Here is an 18,662-nt window from a genome sequence, read left to right as displayed (position 1 = left end):
TGAAACAGTCAAGGTCTTGCCTATTACATGTAGTACACTACGATGTGAGGGCTACTCAGAGCAGCAGCTATTGGTGGAACTTTTTCCAGCTTTACAATGTACATTCACCAGGTTGCCCCTCTGTCAATTCTTATCCCCTTTCCTACTTCGTTTTTGGTTTCCCTTTTCTTTTCGTCTCCTGCCTAAGACTCCTGCAACATTGCTTAGCCTCAGAAATAGCACACAGATCTGTTGACCCAGGTGCTCCATCTCAGGGAAATGCAGGCTGTAGGCACTGCTAGAACTGTCGAGATGCACTGCCTTAAAATAAAGAGCACAGGGCTCTGTTGAAGCATTAAGGGAGCTCATAATTTTGGGCCACTTCTTGGATAATAGTGGCTTTTCGGCAAATGATTATAAACACAGAAAAAAGTGAATAAACAGGAAAGGAACAAGTATGAGGGTGACACAAGCACATGAAAGAGAAGTGAGGGCATGGAGCAACCTGGCTGTGGCAGCTAAGGATCACCAGAATATAGGCCACCCTGACCCCTGCTTCATTTATATCTTAACAGTTTCTGACTAATTCCTATGTTGACAAATGATGTCCTTCAACCCCCTGCCCCCCCAAAAAAGATGCATTTACCCATTGTCTATCCTTTAGCATTCAATAGGAACTCCAGATCTTTCAATAGGCCCGTTTCAAAGAACTAAGAGTTATCTTTTGTAACAACCAGACACAAACACACATATTCTCTCTCTCCATCTCTCTCTCCATCTCTCAATGTATGTTTACCTCTTCCATGGGTGTTAGTGGTTTTTTGGTTGGGCAGAATCCCAGCTGGCACAGACCTGCTGCGATATCCCCAAAGTGGCGACAGAAAATCAAGCTCCCAAGAGATTTGTGCTGCCCAACACTGAGGAGGGCCTTGCAGCTGGTATACAGTCTCCGGGTTGCATGGGGAGCAACATCCAAACGCACGACGTCTTGAACAACGGCACCAAACTCAGTCCTATATCTCAAAGGAACTCCAACACCAGGCATCAGATAGGGACAGACACCCCAAATGACTACAAATTGTAAAATGGACTGGACCATCTTCTGTTGTGAGATACTAAGTGTATCAGGGCTTAGGGCAGGAGCGACTTCTGGAGTCCTAGGGTTGGGTTTACCTGGATTGAAGGCAGCTGCAAGGCGGATCATGGTTTCCTTCAAGCACAACAGCAACAACAAGGCTTGAGAGGTAAAACTCCAAGTGATGTCCACAGAGTTTTGTGGCCATTCTGCCTTATTAACAATTTCATCTCTTAGTAGTTTCAATTTCTTCCACTGAGGATCCTTCAGAAGTTTATCCTCCAAGGCAGACAGATTAGATTTTAAAGTAGCCAATAAGATATCATGCTTTGTAATCTGTAAGGAACTTGAGCCTGATCCTTTTGAAATTAAAAAAAAAAAAGGAGATTATATGTTATATGCAGGGAAAATAAATTATACTTCCTTCTGTGTGGAATGCCTTGCCACCCTACCCAGAAGACTGGAAGTAAGAAAACAAAACAAAACAAAAAAAACACAAAAAAACAGATGGAGCATGGATTTTTAGGGAGGTGAAACCATTCTTAAAAATAATTTTGCCTTCGTGTGATGGCACATACCCATAATTCCAATGATTCAGGAGGCTGAGGCAGGAAGATCATAAATTTGAGATCAGCCTCAGCAACTCAGCAAGACCCTGTCTTAAAAATGAAATAAAAAGATGCAGGCCACAGTGGTACACGCCTGTAATCCCAGCGGCTTGGGAGGCTGAGACAGGAGAATTGTGAGTTCAAAGCCAGCATCAGCAACTGCGAGGCACTAAGCAACTCAGTGAGACCTTGTCTCTAAATAAAATACAAAAATAGGACTGGAGATGTGGTTCAGTGGTTGAGTACCCCTGAGTTCAATCCCCAGTAGAAAAAAAAAAAGAAGAAATAAAAAGAACTGGGGATGTAGCTCACTCAGCGATAAAGCACCTCTGGTTTCAATCCCCCTCTGAGTCCAATACCCAGTACCAAACACACACACACACACACACACACACAAAATAATTATGTACAGTATTATAATAGTATATACAGACATTATATATTTGTTCAAGTTCATAGAACTGTATACTACCAACTGAGAACTCTAAAGCAAATTATGGATTTTAGTTAATAAAAATATATCAAGATATGTTAATCAATTATAATACACATACCACACTAATGTTAATAATAGGGGAAATTAGGATTGGGGTGGAGAAAGGAATATGAGAACTCTCTCTACTTCCTGCTCATATTTTCTATAGACTTAAAGATGATGTAAAAAATAAAATCTAGTTGTGTGGGACAGCACACACCTATAATCTCAGCAACTCAGGAGACTGAGGCAGGAGGATAGCAAGTTCAAGGCCAGCCTCAGCAACTTAGCTAAGACCCTATCTCAAAATAAAAATTAAAAGGACTGGAATGTGGCTCAGAAGTAAAACACCCTTGGGTTCAATCCCCAGTGCCTAATAAATAAATAAAACAACATTGTTCTTACATTTTTTTTTTCTTTACAGTGCTGGAGATCAAACCTAGTGCATGTTAGGCAAGCACTCTACCACAGAGCTACATCCCCATTACCATTGTCCTTTCAAAATAATGAGAACCAGAATAGTAAGAATATTTCTCTAGAGCTGTCCAGAGTTAGTGTTCTAATCCACTAGTTTTAAAATCTGATTCCTTGGGCTGAGGTTATGGTTCAGTGGTAGAGTACTTGCCTAGCACATGTGAGGCATTGGGTTCAAACCTCAGCACCACATAAAAATAAACAAATAAAATAAAGGCATTGTGTCCAACTACAACTCAAAAAAAATTTTTTAAAAAATCTGATTCCTCGGGCTGGGGTTGTGGCTCAGTGGTAGAGCGCTCGCCTAGCATGTGCAAGGCCTGGGTTCGATCCTCAGCACCACATAAAAATAAATAAAATAAAGATGATATTGTGTACAACTAAAAAATAAATATATTTTTTTAAAAAATCTGATTCCTTTAGTTCATATATACCCAAAAAGGAAATGGATGCTCTCATGGCTTCTTGCCACTAAACATTAAATCACTAACCTATCTCTATATGACTTCCTGTAACTTTATAAGATCTTTGAACCCAAACATGGGACACAAAGAAGGTGATTTGAAACAAAAGCTCTTACTTAAGTATGATCCAAGAGCCTCTTAATAAAGTAGTCTTTTCTGCCCTCTACTGGTGATGAAAATGAAATCTATGGTCCTTGAAAATAAATGGAAGCACTCCCTTAAAGCAGTGGTTCTCAGTGTGGGTTTGAGAGGGTTCCAAAAATTCCCTCAGGGGGTCTTCAAAGTCAAAACTATTTCATAAAGGGCTGGGGGTAAGGCTCAGCGGTACAACACCTGCATGTGTAAAGGCCTGGGATCAATTCCCAGCACCACAAAAAAAAAAACAACAAACTATCTTGTTATGACATTATTTGCCATTCTACTCTCATTTTCTTATGATTTCACAAAGGATGAAAAGCTCATTAATATGAGTTCAGAGTCTATACTGGTAAGAAAACATCTTGTTGAGTTTTAGTATATTATACAGGAAAAATATAAACAACTATCTGAAAATGTGATTGAAATCCCTCCCTTTTTTTCAACTACATAGCTATGTGAGTCTCAGGGATCTGTCACTTACTTCAACCAAAACAATCAGGATCGACTGAATGGAGCAGACATAAAAATCTAGCAGTGCCAGGGGCTGGGGTTTTGGCTCAGAGGTAGAGCACTCACCTAGCATGTGCAAGGCACTGGGTTCAATCCTCAGCACCACATAAAAATAAAATAAAGATATTGTGTCCACCTATAACTAAAAAACACATATTTTAAAAAATCCAGCTGTGCCAGCATACCCCTGTAATTCCAGCTACTTGGGAGGTTGAGACAGGAAGATGGCAAGTTCAAGATCAGACTGGGCAATTTAGAGAGATTATCTCAAAATTAAATTTTTTTTTAAAGGGTGGGGGTTGGAGCCTGATGATGAAGCACTTGCCTCCATGAACAAGACCCTGAGTTCAATCCCCAGCATCTCTCTCTCTCTCTCTCTCTCTCACACACACACACACACACACACACACACACACAGCTGTAGGCTGGGGATGTAGCTTCGAGGTAGAGTGTTTGCCTAGCACATGTAAGGCTGAGGATTCAATCTTTAAAAAAAAAAAAAATCTTCTAATAAGCCACACATCAAATATTAAAACAAAACAAAACAATGATGCTCTTCCCTCTAGTCATTTTTCATTTAAAATGTCATTATTGAGTTGGGATGTAGCTCAGTGGTAATGCATCCCTAGGTTTAATCCCCAGTACTACAATCCCAGCAGTTTGGGAGGCTAAGGCAGGAGAGTTGAAAGTTCAAAGCCAGCCTCAGCAAGGTGCTACGCAACTCAGTGAGACCCTATCTCTAAATAAAATACAAAATAGGGCTGGGGATGTGGCTCACCACCCCACCCCCAAATTCATTGTGTTAATATGTAAAGGGTTTATTGTTACTTTTAAATAAATCTTTTAAAGGTGTTTCTTAATTAAAAATTAATTTTTAGTGCAGTAAACGTTGACACATATATACCACATAAAAGCTCTTTGAAGCCCTCAACATTTTTTTTTTTTAAATTCACCAACAATTGATAGATACTAGGGATTAAACTCAGGGCACTCTACCATTGAGCCACATCCCCACCCCTTTTAATTTTTTATTTTGAGACAGAGTCTCACTAAGTTGCTTAGGGCCTCACTAAGTTGCTGAGGCTGGCCTTGAACTTTCATTCCTTCTATCTCAGCCTTCTTAGTCACTGGGATTACAGGCCTATACCACCACTCCAGGTTTGGCCTTACTTTTTATAAACTAAATTTCACTAATATTAACAGTCTTCAAATTCTGCTTAATACAATTCATAACAATGGAGGTGAAGATATCCTTATTTGTTCCATGGTTGATAAAATACACTAAACTGGGTACACCTTTAATCCCAGTAACTTGGAAGGCTGAGTGCTAAGGATTACAAGTTCAAGGCCAGCCTGGGCAATTTGGCAAGACCCTATATCAAAATTATAAAAAAAAATATAAAAAATTAAAGACTGGGATGTAGCTCAGTGGTAAGGCATCCCTGGGTTTAAACCTCAGTACTACAAATACAAACATTCTCTCTCTCTCTCTCTCTCTCTCTCTCTCTCTCTCACACACACACACACACACACACACACACATGAAAGACAGGGGAATAGAAAATGCTTAAAGTAACAGAACTTTTGAAGGTCAAAAGTAAAACCTTGTTGGATGTTTTCCTTCTTTTCGTCTACTTGGAATCCAGCCTCAATTCCTCTTTCTTCTATGATTCTTAAGTCTCACCCACACATAACTTCTCCATTCAGTTGTTGTTACATATGCCACCCATTGACCACTTGTTATCCTGCCGTGTTGGAAATCTCCCCAAATAGACAAGATGCAGACAGCACACTGTGTTTATATATATATATATGTATATATATATATATTTATATATACACACACACACACACACACAATCTTTATGTATTTATTTATTTATTATGTGGTGCTGAGGCTCAAAACCAGTACCTCACACATGCTAGGCAAGCGCTCCACCACTGAGCCACAACCCCAGCTCCTATTTTTGTATTCCAAAAGCACTGAGGAAAGAATATAAATTGACTCCTTGTAAATATTACTTCAAAGATAGTGATCAAAATAGGTAGACAGATCAAAAATGTTTAATTCAGTTGTATATAATTGTATATAAACAATACTTTCTTCCTATCTCCTCAAGACCCTATGTTCATCAGGGCCATTCTTATTATGTACAGGTACTTCTAAATTCCCTTAGCAGCTAATAGGATAAGAAAAAAAACAGCTCAGGGCTGAGGATGCGGCTCAAGCGGTAACGCACTCTCCTGGCATGCACGGGGCACTGGGTTCCATCCTTGGCACCACATAAAAATAAAATAAAGATGTTGTGCCCACCAAAAACTGATTAAAAAAAAAAAGAAAACAACAGCTCAGTGGTAGAACATGTGCTTAGCATGCACAAGACCCTGGGTTCAATCCCAGTACAAAATATTAAATGAAAGGGAACAGAAGGCAGGTTTACACAACATATAATAGATTATATATACAAAATAATATGATCTTACCACATCACTTATTCTTTTTCAAATAGGAATAAGTCAAATGAATATGCATATATAACTTTACCACATAGCCTTAGAGATTAGAAGGGCCTTCTGTAAATGAAGTTATATGTGTTTTGTGATAGATGACTACTTCCAAGTTTCTGCTTATCTAACCTTCTTCTCAATGGTATTGAATATAACTACAGTTGCTAAACAAGTGACCTCTCCTTTAGCAAATTAAAGTATATTTTGCAGTTTGACTCTAACTTGGGGGGCAATGTAGTATGTTTACCATGTTTTTAGTGGAAGAAACCTAAATTCAAATCTTAGCTCTGCCACTTCTTAGTTTTACGTTGGGCAATTTCCAATGTACCTGAGCCTTGGTTCCTTCATTTATAAATATAGAGCACAGGGCTGGGGATGTGGCTCAAGTGGTAGCGCGCTCGCCTGGCATGCGTGCGGCCCGGGTTCGATCCTCAGCACCACATACAAATAAAGATGTTGTGTCCGCCGAGAACTAAAAAATAAATATTAAAAAAATTCTCTCTCTCTCTCTTTAAAAAAATAAATAAATAAATATAGAGCACAAGTAACACCTCTATGATGGGACTGTTGTGAAGATTAAATGATATATACATAAACAGCATACTATGGAGAGTGGCACTTAGCACTCATTTACTATTATTAATAACTTCTTTTCAGTTACCATTAGTATGGTTGTTGTTATGACCAGGGATTGAACCCAGGGGCATTTAACCACTGAGCTATAACCCCAGCCCTTTTTATTTTTTATTTTGAGATAAAGTCTCCCTAAATTGTTTAGGGCCTCACCAAATTGCTGGGGCTGACTTTGAACTTGTGCCTCCTGCCTCAGACTCCCAAATAGCTGGGATTACAGGTATATGGCACCTCATCCTGCTCCCATTAACATAGTGTTAATGTTTGCAGCTGTTGCAATTTTAGGTCAAATACTGTGACTGAGGGATTGGGGTTGTGGCTCAGTGGTAGAGTGTTTGCCTAGCATGTGTGAGACCTCAGCACCACACAATAAATAAATAAGGTTTTTTGTCCATCTATAACCAAAATAAACACACACACACACACACATCATCATCATCATCATCATCATCTTTAAAAATATTGTGACTGAGAACATCATCTTATGGACTTTCATGTGCTTTTACCTTACTAATCCTAAAATCCTTTCCCCCACTATATATATTTCAATTATGAGCAGGGCTCTATTGCTGCTTTTATTCATTTTTTGTGTGAGTGATACTGTGAATTGAACCCAGAGCCTAGGCACATACTAGAAAAGTGTTCTACCTCTGAGTTACACCCCCATCCTTTTTTGGGGTGAGGGGAATACTAAGGATTGAACTGAGGGGCCCTCAATCACTAAGCCACATCCCCAGCCCTTTTTTGTATTTATTTTACTTAGAGACAGGATCTCACTGAGTTGCCCAGCGCCCCGCTGTTGCTGAGGATGGCTTTGAACTTGCAACCCTGCTGCTTTGGCCTCCCAGGCCCACTGGGATTACAGGCCTACACTACCCCGACCGGCTACCCACCCATCCTTTTTATTTTTTATTTTTTTTATTTTTTTTTAATTTTGTTTTTTTGGTGGTGCTGGGGATTGAACCCAGGGCCTTGTGCATACAAGGCAAGCACTCTACCAACCGAGCTACAACCCCAGCCCCCCACCCATCCTTTTTAAAAATTTAACTTTGAGACAAGTTCAGGCTAACTTGCCCAGGCTGGACTTATATTTTCCATCCCTTTGCCTCAGTTGAAATCACCTGTGCCACAGTGCCTTCCTACCAGGGTTCTACTTCTTAAGTCCTTTCCCAAAGTTCCAAAGCTCCAGACAGTACCAGAGGTTTCATATTCAATAATCTGACTTGGTCCAAGAAGAGGATGAGATAGGGCTGGGGTTGTGGCTCAGTGGTAGAGCGATCGCCTAGCATGCTCGAGGCACTGGGTTCGATCCTCAGCACCACATAAATGTAAAATAAAGATATCGTGGGGCTGGGGCTCAGTGGTGGAGCACTTGCCATGCAAGTGTGAGGTACTGGGTCCGGTCCTCGGCACCACATAAAAATAAATAAAGATGTTGTGCCCATCTACAACTAAAAAATATTTAAATATATATATATATATATATATATATATATATATATATATATATAGTGTCTACCTAAAACTAAAAAATCGATGAGATAGTCTTCTAATTTGATTGAGAGAGAGAGAGAGAGAGAGAGAGAGAGGATCTCTATAAATTGATCTTCCTGCCTCAGACTCCCAAATCGCTGGGATGACAGGAATGACAGGCGTGCGCCACAGCGCCCCGCTGGACCCCATGAATTTGGGGTTACTTAATGACTTCCAAACGCCACCACCTGTCCTCTGTGGTAAAAGAGTGCGAGGCTCAACTCTTGCCAAGGTATCTCCAGATTCTAAATTGGGAAGATCTTGTTAACTCAGCACAGAAGATTCAACGTGACTGTAAATCCCTCCTACCAAATTGGAAACCTGTTTACTCTCCCCAAAACCCCTCAAACTTCAAACTTCACCGCTTCCCATTTCGGGACTCCATGGCATTCTGTACAAATCTCTAGCGTCCACACCAGGCCCCGGGCCCTCAAGCGATTAGGACCTCACATGCCACCTCTGGGCGCCTGAATCCCTCTGAGGCTGTTTCCTCAGCGCCAGCTCCTGAGAGGTGCAGAATGAAATAATGGACCCCGGGCGCTTAAAAGTGCCTGGCGCGGAGAAGCTCTCAAAAGATGTTGCTAGTAACAGTCTTGGACAGCTCCCATGCCCTCCTTGAGCCTCAGTCTCCCCAAGTTTGAAAAGAGCCTGGACAATGCCCAAATTCCCTCAGCGCAGGGTCCCGAGAAAGCCTGAGGGGCGCACGCTGAGGGAGCAAGGCGGCGCTGGAAAAGTGGCGGGCCCAGCCCGGTGTCGAGATGCGTCTTCTCACCTCCCGGGCTCAACAGCAATTTCAACCCTTCCAGAATCTGGTCCAGACCGCACGTCTCCACAGCCCCGCTGCCTACCGCCTGTCCCGGGGCCGCCATGACTGGAGTGGAATATGACGCCTGCGCGCTGCTCAAGCGCCCTGGTGGAACAGCGCTGTCGCCATGTTGAGTGCGGCTGGAGGGCTGTGCGCGGCGTGGGGCGGGGCCAACTCGGTCAGGAACGCCCCCTTCGCATAAATATTGGTTTGGGGTTACCTTTCCTCCCTGAGCCTGGTGATGGACGAAGCACCACACAGTTTTAGAACTCAGTATGAAAAATTGCCGGATAAAGCAGAAGATAGCGAGGCAGGAGGATCACGAGTTCCAGGACATCCTGGACAACTTGGCAAGACGCTGTCTGAAAATAAAAAATGAAAAGAGGGCTGAGGATGTAGCTCAGTGGTAAGTCAACCCTGGGTTCAGTCCCCACTCCTGGAAAAAGAGAGCAAGGGAGGGAGAGAGAGAGAAGGGGGGGCGTTTATCATAAAATAATATATATTTCTGCCGGGCATGGTGACAGACACCTATAATCTTACTGACTCGGAAGGCTGAGGCAGGAGGATCGCAAATTTGAGGCCAGGCTAGTCCACTTAGTGAGATTTTTTGCCTCAAAATAAAAAATAAAAAGAACTGGGTATATGGCTCAGTGGTTCAATGCCGAGTATTGCGAATAAATAAATCCCCAGTCCCATGATGTATTTCAATATGAAAATACTTGTGTATTGCAACATGGAAAGGCAAAATGAGGTGCTTACATCTACTTATAGATGAGTTTGAATAAATGAAACTATTCAATTGAATATTGCTGACTTCTTTGTGACATCTAAAAATATATACAAAAAAAGAATAAATATATACATATATATGACCATGATGGATGTAATAGCTACAGATGTTGATATTGGTGATATAGTTTTTGAAAGGGACTTCCAAAATTGATCTTTGTTCTACTTATCTGCTTGTTGTATTCCTAGAAAATTCAGAGTAGCAGGTGCAGTGGCACATACCTGTAATCCCAACAATTCTTGAGGCTAAGATAGGAGAATTAAAAGTTCAAGACCAGCCTCAGGAACTTAAGGAGGCCCTAAGCAACTTAGCCAGAACCTGTCTCAAAATAAAAAATAAAAAGGGCTAGGGATGTAATTCAATCGTAGAGTGCCCCTGGGTTCAATCCCCAGTACCAAAAAGAAAGAAAATTATAAAACAGTGCCCCCACAAATTGTGTTTACATATAAGACAGAATGAATTTAAAACTCAGACAATCAGAAACAAGTTTTTCACCTACATAAATCGTGATGGGGTATTCATAAGTTGCAGGACAATGCTTCTAAGGGCAGAACCTTTATTTTTGCCTGAGTCTTCCATCATTAAAAGTTGATTATGATGCCCTATCAATGTTGCAAGAACACCACCCCCACTCTCACCACCCACTTTGAGAAAATTCTCCCTGAGACCCTGTAGTCTTGATTTCTTTTTATTATTATTATTATTATTATTATTATTATTAGTTGTTCAAAACATTACAAAGCTCTTGGCATATCATGTTTCATACATTTGATTCAAGCGGATTATGAACTCCCATTTTTACCCCATATACAGATTGCAGAATCACATCAGTTACACATCCACTTTTTTACATACTGCCATACTAGTGTATGTTGTATTCTGCTACCTTTCCTATCCTCTACTATCCCCCCTCCCCTCCCCTCCCCTCCCATCTTCTCTCTCTACCCCATCTACTGTAATTCATTTCTTTCTCTTGTTTTTCCCCCCTTTCCCCTCACTTCCTCTTATATGTAATTTTGTATAACAATGAGGGTCTCCTTCCTTTACCATGCAATTTCCCTTCTCTCTCCCTTTCCCTCCCCGCTCTCGTCCCTGTTTAATGGTGATCTTCTTCTCATGCTCTTCCTCCCTGCTCTGTTCTTAGTTGCCCTCCTTATATCAAAGAAGACATTTGGCATTTGTTTTTTAGGGATTGGCTGGCTTCACTTAGCATAATCTGTTCTAATGCCATCCATTTCCCTGCAAATGCCATGATTTTGTCATTTTTTTAGTGTTGAGTAATACTCTATTGTGTATAAATGCCACATTTTTTTTATCCATTCATCTATTGAAGGGCATCTAGGTTGGTTCCACAGTCTAGCTATTGTGAATTGTGCTGCTATGAGCATCGATGTAGCAGTATCCCTATAGTACACTCTTTTGAGGTCTTTAGGGAATAGTCCGAGAAGGGGAATAGCTGGGTTAAATGGTGGCTCCATTCCCAGCTTTCCCAGGAATCTCCATACTGCTTTCCAAATTGGCCACACCAATTTGCAGTCCCACCAGCAATGTACAAGTGTACCCTTTTCCCCACATCCTCGCCAGCACTTGTTGTTGTTTGACTTCATAATGGCTGCCAGTCTTACTGGAGTGAGATGGTATCTTAGGGTGGTTTTGATTTGCATTTCTCTGACTGCTAGAGATGGTGAGCATTTTTTCATGTACTTGTTGATTGATTATATGTCCTCCTCTGAGTGGTCTTGATTTCTTGCAGATGACTGACCTTCAGCTTTAACTGCTTGAAGTCTAGGGAAGCAGATGTGTTCCATATGCAAACCCATGGCTGTGGAGAAAGAAACTTTCCATTTAGTTCCTCTCTCAGAGCCTGTTAAGCCCCTTTTCTCTGAGTTCCAGCCCAATTCATTGACCATTTCCTAATCTCTAAAGTGAAGTGATATGGGTTGGGGGTGTGGCTCAAGCGGTAGCGCCCTCGCCTGGCATGTGTGCGGCCTGGGTTCGATCCTCAGCACCACATACAAAGATGTTGTGTCCGCCGAAAACTAAAAAATAAATATTAAAATATTCTCTCTCTCTTTAAAAAAAATTTTAAAAAATTAAAAAAAAATAAAGTGAAGTGATAATTGAACTGTTTTCATAAAGCTACCACAGAAAGTTAAAATGACACTGCTTCAAATATTTGGCACTGTTTGCTACAGAAGAGGCTTAGTAAATAGTGCCTGACCTTTCTCTTAATCTCTTCAAATAAAATCCTGCCAAAACATCTTTAAATTAGAAAAGCATCTTTGAAGGAGGAATCAATGACCAACAAAATTACCATGTGCTGGGAGCTGCCACATAGGAGCTGAGCGCCCCCTAGCTTTGAATGATGGGAATGTGGAGATGTGGCAAGCCAGCAATGGGCTGTGTGTGTGAGCTGTGAGCATTTTGAGTGCAGAAAGTGGACTGGACTGACCATGCAGCTCTGTCTGGGCTGTGCACCTATTTGTGGCCTTTCGCTTGCTCTGCTTTTGATCATCCCACTGCACATGAGATGGGCATGGCCTTCCAAGATGTCAGTCAACCTGCTGACCTGCAAGACATCATGAAGCTTGACTTAATCCCCTGAAACCTGACCCCTTGCCTCATTTGAATGGCTTCTTCCCAGTAAAACCGGGTTTAAGGTGTGCTGTTTCTCTTTCTTGCCTGCTTTGCCTCCTTTGTGGGAGCTGGGTCAGAGGAGCTGTTACAGAACCCAAAGAAAAAAGGTATTTCTCTGTCTCTGTGTGATTTTTTCATGCCAGCCCAGTTCACCTGGAGTGATCCTGACTGGTTTAGTTGTGTGTCTCGACAATAATGCTGTCTCATTGTTTTACCTTCCAGTCTTTGTCACTAGACAAGTTTTCTTCAATTACCTAAGGGCACAAGTTCATTTTGGGGGGAAAAAAAAAAAACTTAAGCTGATTTAGAGTTGTTAAATATTTAGTGAAATGGGTATAACGCATTTTGTGGGAATGGGGCAAAAATGAAGTGGGGACCCTCCCACCTTATGTGAGGAAATGACTCGGGAGGCTGAAACAGGAGGATCACAAGTTCAAGGCCTCAGTAAATTAGCAAGGCCCCTTAGTGAGACCCTGTCTCAAAAGACAAAAATTAAAAGGGCAGGGGATGTGGCTCAGTGGTAAAGCACCACTGGGTTCAATCCCTAGTACAAAAAAAAAAAAGTATAAATCCAACTAATAGACTGCTAAATATTTTATGTCCTCCTACCTAGAAAAAAAAATAATGTATTAGTATGGAGAATTGCATGGGGGAGACTGATTCTCTTTACTCCTCACAGTCGTCTCCATCCTGCACCATGAGGGCTTGGCACTCACATATGGGGATGCCCCAGCCCTGAACATCCCTAGGTAACTTGCCTGCCCCCCACCACTCATGGCCTGTGATTGCTCACACAGGAAGCCTGATGTATCTTACCAAGGCAGACCAAGTGAAGAGACCCACTTATTCCAGGAAGCAGGCTCAGGATGGTTGGGAAGAGAATTCCAGGGTCCTGAAATTTGAAGATTTGGGGAATGGGGTAGTCAAGGCTCCCAGACCCAGCAGATTTCTTGCTCAGAGGTAGGGGCATGGTGAAGAAGGCCAGCTGGGGCCTCTGAAGCTTGGGTCTCAGGGCTAAGGCCCTACCATACAGGCCACAAGTAAAGGAAGTACTGGTGTGAGACTAACAAAAAATGATAGGATTCCCAGAGTTGAGAATCCTTTATCCCAAATATATGGAACTTATACATTAATGTTTATAATCCTTTAAGGTCTGTAGGCTTTGATACTACAAGTTGAAATTCCTAATTTCAACCCTCCTCTATCACTGAGCTATGTCCCCAGACCATTTTATGTTTTTAAGGCAGGGTCTTACTAAGTTGCCCAGTCTGGCCTCCTACCTCAGCCTTTCAAGTAGCTAGGATTACAGGCATGCACACACACCTGGCTCACAAAAGCTTTCTTAAATAAAAAACCAGATATGTCCCAGGTGGAACAGTGGGTGATAAACATGTTATGTATGTTAGGAGTGTCCCACGTTCATAAGACTTTAGTGTGCATTGAGCTGTTTCTGAAGAAGGAAACATTCCCAGGCTTCTCCAGGCCTCAGGTCACACAAAATAGGTTTTTAAATTCTGTCTCCTAAGAATCAGATATGAAAGCTTATGGGATTTTTAGATTATAGGACTTGAAGCAAGGAAATTCCTTCCTCAGTTTGCTCTGGGTAGTTTTTTGTTTGTTTTACCAGGGATTGAACCCTGAGGTGTTTTACCACTACACTACATCCCCAACTCTTAATTTGCTTAGGGCCTTGCTAAATTCTGAGGCTGGCCTCAAACTTGCAATCCTCCTGTCTCAGGTGCTGGAATTTCAGGCGTGTGCCACCAGGCCTGGCTGCTCTGGGCAGCTTTGTTAAAAACATGAAGCACAGCCTGGGGAATCCCTGTAGTATATTATTAATAAATAAGCATTACAACCAATCTTCACAAAAGCTATATCTAAGAGGGATCCCTCCCTTTGCAAAGAGCTATCTGGGGATATACAAGACACACAGAGGCCTGTATTCACGTAAAATGTGTTCATTTGTCGTTGGCCAAACAAGGAGCCCATTACCACGACTTGAGGGACAGCAGCTGAACAAGTCATCAAAGCAGACTATGGGTGTTTGCCAACCCAAAACTAAGGAGACTAATAGCACTCAACGACTATCAATGGCTGTTTTACAGAACAGGAAAGACCCCAGCAAATTAAGTGACCTTAGGGAGACTATCTTTTAAAGTTACAAGTGATAACTAGAAGAGTTGTATTCTATTTTCATAATTGGCCCCTAAATTCTTTTTTTTTTTTTTTTTTTTGGGCAGGGCTGAGGATTGAACCTAGATCCTTGAACATGCTAAGCAGTGTTCTACCAGTTTCCCCAGCTCATTTGTTGAAGACTATCTCTTCCCCCACTGAGTGGTTTTGCACCATTGTCAAATACCATTTGATCACACATGTGAGATTTATTTCTGATCTCCTTAGTTTTCCCGACATTTTATTTTGAAATGCCTTCAACCTGAAGATAAATGGAAATAGTACATGAATGCTTATATACTCTTCATGTAGATCCGGGTGTTATGAACATTTTGTCACATTTGCTTTCTCACTAGCTCTCAATTTAAACATTTTTTGAACAATTTTTAAATTAAATTCCTAATGCCATGACACTTTATCCCTTCAGCATTTATATTCTAACATTTCTCTTAGAACCATGCAACCATTATTGGTACCCAAGATTTATTTCCTAAATGATTCAGATTCAACTCCCCAATTTCCCAAAAAGGTCTTTTTATAGATTTTTTGATTTTCACTCCAAGCCAATCAAGATGGCTTGGTGGCTCTTCAGAAGCTAAACATATAATTAATTACATGACCCAGAAATTCTACTTCTAGATATATTCCTAAAAGAATTGAAAGCAGAAACTCCAATGGGTACTTGTATGCCAGTGTTCATTTCAAAAGAAAAATGTAGAAAAAGGTAGAAACAACCCAAGATGAGAGGATAAACAAAATGTGGTATATGCATGCAATGGAATACTACTTAGTCCTAAAAAGGAATGAGATTCTGATACAATATGGATGCACTTTGAAAATTATGCTAAGCACTCCAAAAACAAAAATACAAATAAATTTCACTTACATAAACTATATAGAGTAGGCTAATTCACAGAGACAGTAATAGAACAGATATGTTTTGAATTATATACCTAAAAATGATAAAATGAAGAGTTTCAGTTTGGGATGGCGAAAAGTCCTGAAGATGGACGGTGAAGACAGATGCACAACAATGTGTTTAATTTTATACACCATGATTTAAAAAATTATCAAAAAAAAATCACACCCCTCTAGCGGGGGGGAAAAAAAAGGTTGTCAGCCTATCCCAAGCATTCTCAGCAGCACTATTAACATTTTGGGCTGGATAAGTCCTTGTTGTGTGGGACTGTCCTGTGCATTTTGGGATGTTTAGCAGTATCCCTAGCCTTGACTTGATCACAGAAGGATCTCCCCGGTACCTCCAGAAATTGTTCAATGTTCCCTGGCAAAAGGGGCCACAAACGGCTGGGGATATAGCTCAGTTGGTAGAGTGCTTGCTCATATGCACAAGGCCCTAGGTTTGATCCCCAGCACCTAAAAAAAAAAAAAAGTGTGGGGGCGGGGCCACAATTTTCCTCAGTGGAGAACCACTGGCCTATGCTAACGTTGCTGACTGGGTGAGCATTGCTTGAAACTGCTTTTGTTCCCTAGCTAGAGGTTCACTGAGTCTCCCATTGACCTTGGATTTTTTTTTTTTTTGGGGGGGGGGAGTGTGCGGGTACAAGGGTTGCTGGGGATTGAACTCCAGGGCACTAGACCACTGAGCCACACCCCCAGCCCTATTTTGTATTTTATTGGTGTCTCTCTGAGTGGCTTAGTGCCTTGCTTTTGCTGAAGCTGGCTTTGAACTGAGGATCTTCCTTCCTCAGCCTGGGATTACAGATGTGTACCACTGTGACCAGCTCCCATTTGACCTTGGTATTTTATTGGTTTTACCACATGAATGGATAGTCTTTGAGCAGAGTTACATTTTGAATATAGTTATTCTACTTGTGACAGAAAAGGGGAAACTAAAAATTCTGGAGAGGTCATTTCACTCTGAGGCTTCTTTCTACACATCTTGAATGAATTCATCTCTTCCATCTTCCTTTTGCCTTGCTTAGAATTTCAGTGGAAACAAATCAAACAAGTTTGACAATGATTTAACAAAATTCTTTAATAAAATTTATAAAAAATGCTTCCTTAAGAATAAATTTCTCAGCTTGAATTGTTTTCTTCTTCCACTCCCAAAGAAAATACAAAATTATCAGCACCCACACACATTTACACTCAAAACTTATAGTGACATTCTCTATACCTACATCAGATAGTTTAAAATGCAAAAATCAAGACAATTCCAACAACTGATTGCAGACATAATTTTTTTTTCCTTCCCAAAACAGTTGACAGTAAAGCAATTTCAATGCAACTCTTCTGTAGTTGCCCAAAGTTGAAATTTGCATTTTGAATTAAAAAAAAAAAATTCAAATCAAAGTAATTTTCTTCCTCTTACTTAACATACATTAGGGCAGTGTTTACTTCCTGCTTCTAAGAAAATACAATGGGATTTCTAATATCTACAGTTTTCTGTGTGCAGTTAGAAACAGGCAACTATGTCCAGATCAGCCAGTGTTTTCTGTAGACCCATTAAAAGCAGGCACTTGGGGATTCTGGGCTTTGGGTACAAACCATGGTATAAAGATCCTGGGTAGGAAACATACGCTGAGATTCCTCCATTCTGCCAGAATTTTGAGGGATAGAGATCAAATCACTTCAATGATCCTCAGCATGTTTGCTAAAAGGCCAGGCTCGGTAACAAGCTCTCTTTGCCATCTCCAAGTCCATCTCTCATACTTCCTTTCTGGCTTTGGCTGCAGCACTATAGGCACTATTCTACATCCTAGAACACATTGCTCTTTTGTGTCAGTGATAAATAGACATTAAACATTAAGTGGCACCTGAAAATTCACCACACTTTCTGGTCCAGGTTCCCATACAGAACCAAACCACCCGCAATGACATTTGCATAGCAAACCTGGACTGAGAACAAGTAAATGCATAGATGCCCATTTCAAGTCAGTACTCAGGAGATAAAGAATCCCTGTCCCCCGCAGAGCAACTTAAGGGTGGAGGCTAGAACACAGGACATACCAGTGCGCTGATGGGGGAAAGCACACAATTAAAAAAAAAAAAAAAAAACTTTTTATATATATATATATGTACATACACACACACACACACAAAAAAAAAACAGAAAACAGGACAATTGCTCTTCCCCTTCCTTTTAAACATAAGCAATGCCCCCTAGGGAAATCTACGTGTGGTTAGGAGAACCTTCTGAGACTGAAGTTTGTTCTTTTGAAATATTAAAATTCGGGGAACTTTGGGACGTCATCACTCTGAAAAGAGTGATTAAAGAAAAAAAAAAATTCAAGCACTATGTCAAACCTTTCTAACAGACCCAGATTAGAACTACAAAATGGAAACAACTATCTTTACGGCATCTCAGATCAGTCTCTCTCCCCAGGAACTCACGTCTAGGGAAGGTAGCTAAAAAACCCCCAGCAACATTGCTCCTCATTTCCCATCACTCGGGCCAAAGGAACCCTCTCCAGAGCGCCCTAGTCGTCCTCGCCACCCCCGTACATGTCTGCCAGTTTCTTGAAGCGATTGCCCCATTCGTTCAGGTAGTCATAGTCCTGGTCCTGGTCCGATTCTGAGGAATTAAGCGAGCTGAGACTGGCAGCTTCAGAACCACTTCCTTCATAGTCGAACACCAGCAGAGAATCATAAGGGGGCGCTGTGGGGTCACTATCAGCCGCCTTCAGGTTCTAAAGAAGAGAGGCAAGGAGGTCTTTCAGTAAAAGGAACACACACTCCTGGGCACGAGAAGGCATTGGAGGCTAGATACCTCCTTGTGGTGTTTCAGGTGACACATGCAGTGGTGCACACCTGTATTTCCAGTGATTTGGGAGGCTGAGGCAAGAGGATGGCAGGTTCAAGGCCAGCCTCAGCAACTTGGAGAGACTCAGTATCAAAATA

At 41.3% G+C, this 18,662-nt stretch overlaps 2 protein-coding genes, 1 long non-coding RNA gene and 1 other non-coding gene across 6 annotated transcripts in view; 1 reads left to right on the top strand and 3 right to left on the bottom strand.

Moving 5' to 3' along the window:
* The window catches only part of Tango6 (transport and golgi organization 6 homolog), a 172,964-nt gene extending 163,623 nt beyond the window's left edge, over positions 1–9,341 (bottom strand). Inside the window, exons 1-2 of the mRNA XM_046434280.2 lie at positions 9,170–9,341; positions 776–1,413 (exon numbers count right to left, since the gene is read on the bottom strand). Of these exons, the coding sequence (XP_046290236.1) occupies positions 776–1,413; positions 9,170–9,266 (735 nt within the window). The 5' untranslated portion in view covers positions 9,267–9,341. The remainder of the gene's footprint in view (positions 1–775; positions 1,414–9,169) is intronic.
* Trnat-ugu (transfer RNA threonine (anticodon UGU)) lies at positions 7,808–7,880 on the bottom strand. The gene has a single exon. It is a non-coding gene; the product is annotated as a tRNA-Thr (tRNA).
* An 82-nt stretch (positions 9,342–9,423) lies between the features above and the next one.
* Positions 9,424–18,662, top strand: part of LOC124086259 (uncharacterized) — a 103,486-nt gene continuing 94,247 nt past the window's right edge. The window contains exon 1 of the long non-coding RNA XR_006849758.2: positions 9,424–9,608. This is a non-coding gene — a long non-coding RNA (uncharacterized LOC124086259). The remainder of the gene's footprint in view (positions 9,609–18,662) is intronic.
* The window catches only part of Cdh1 (cadherin 1), a 76,278-nt gene continuing 74,387 nt past the window's right edge, over positions 16,772–18,662 (bottom strand). For all 3 annotated transcript variants that reach the window (XM_046434276.2, XM_046434278.2, XM_046434277.2), the window contains one exon: positions 16,772–18,451. In XM_046434276.2, coding sequence (XP_046290232.1) covers positions 18,242–18,451 — 210 coding nt within the window. In that variant the 3' untranslated portion in view covers positions 16,772–18,241. The remainder of the gene's footprint in view (positions 18,452–18,662) is intronic.

This window comes from Marmota monax, unplaced genomic scaffold (genome assembly GCF_021218885.2).
Source record: "Marmota monax isolate L192 unplaced genomic scaffold, Marmota_monax_Labrador192_F-V1.1 WCK01_AAM20220418_F8-fsc00024, whole genome shotgun sequence".
Taxonomy (NCBI): domain Eukaryota; kingdom Metazoa; phylum Chordata; class Mammalia; order Rodentia; family Sciuridae; genus Marmota; species Marmota monax.
This window is presented reverse-complemented; position numbering and strand designations above follow the sequence as displayed.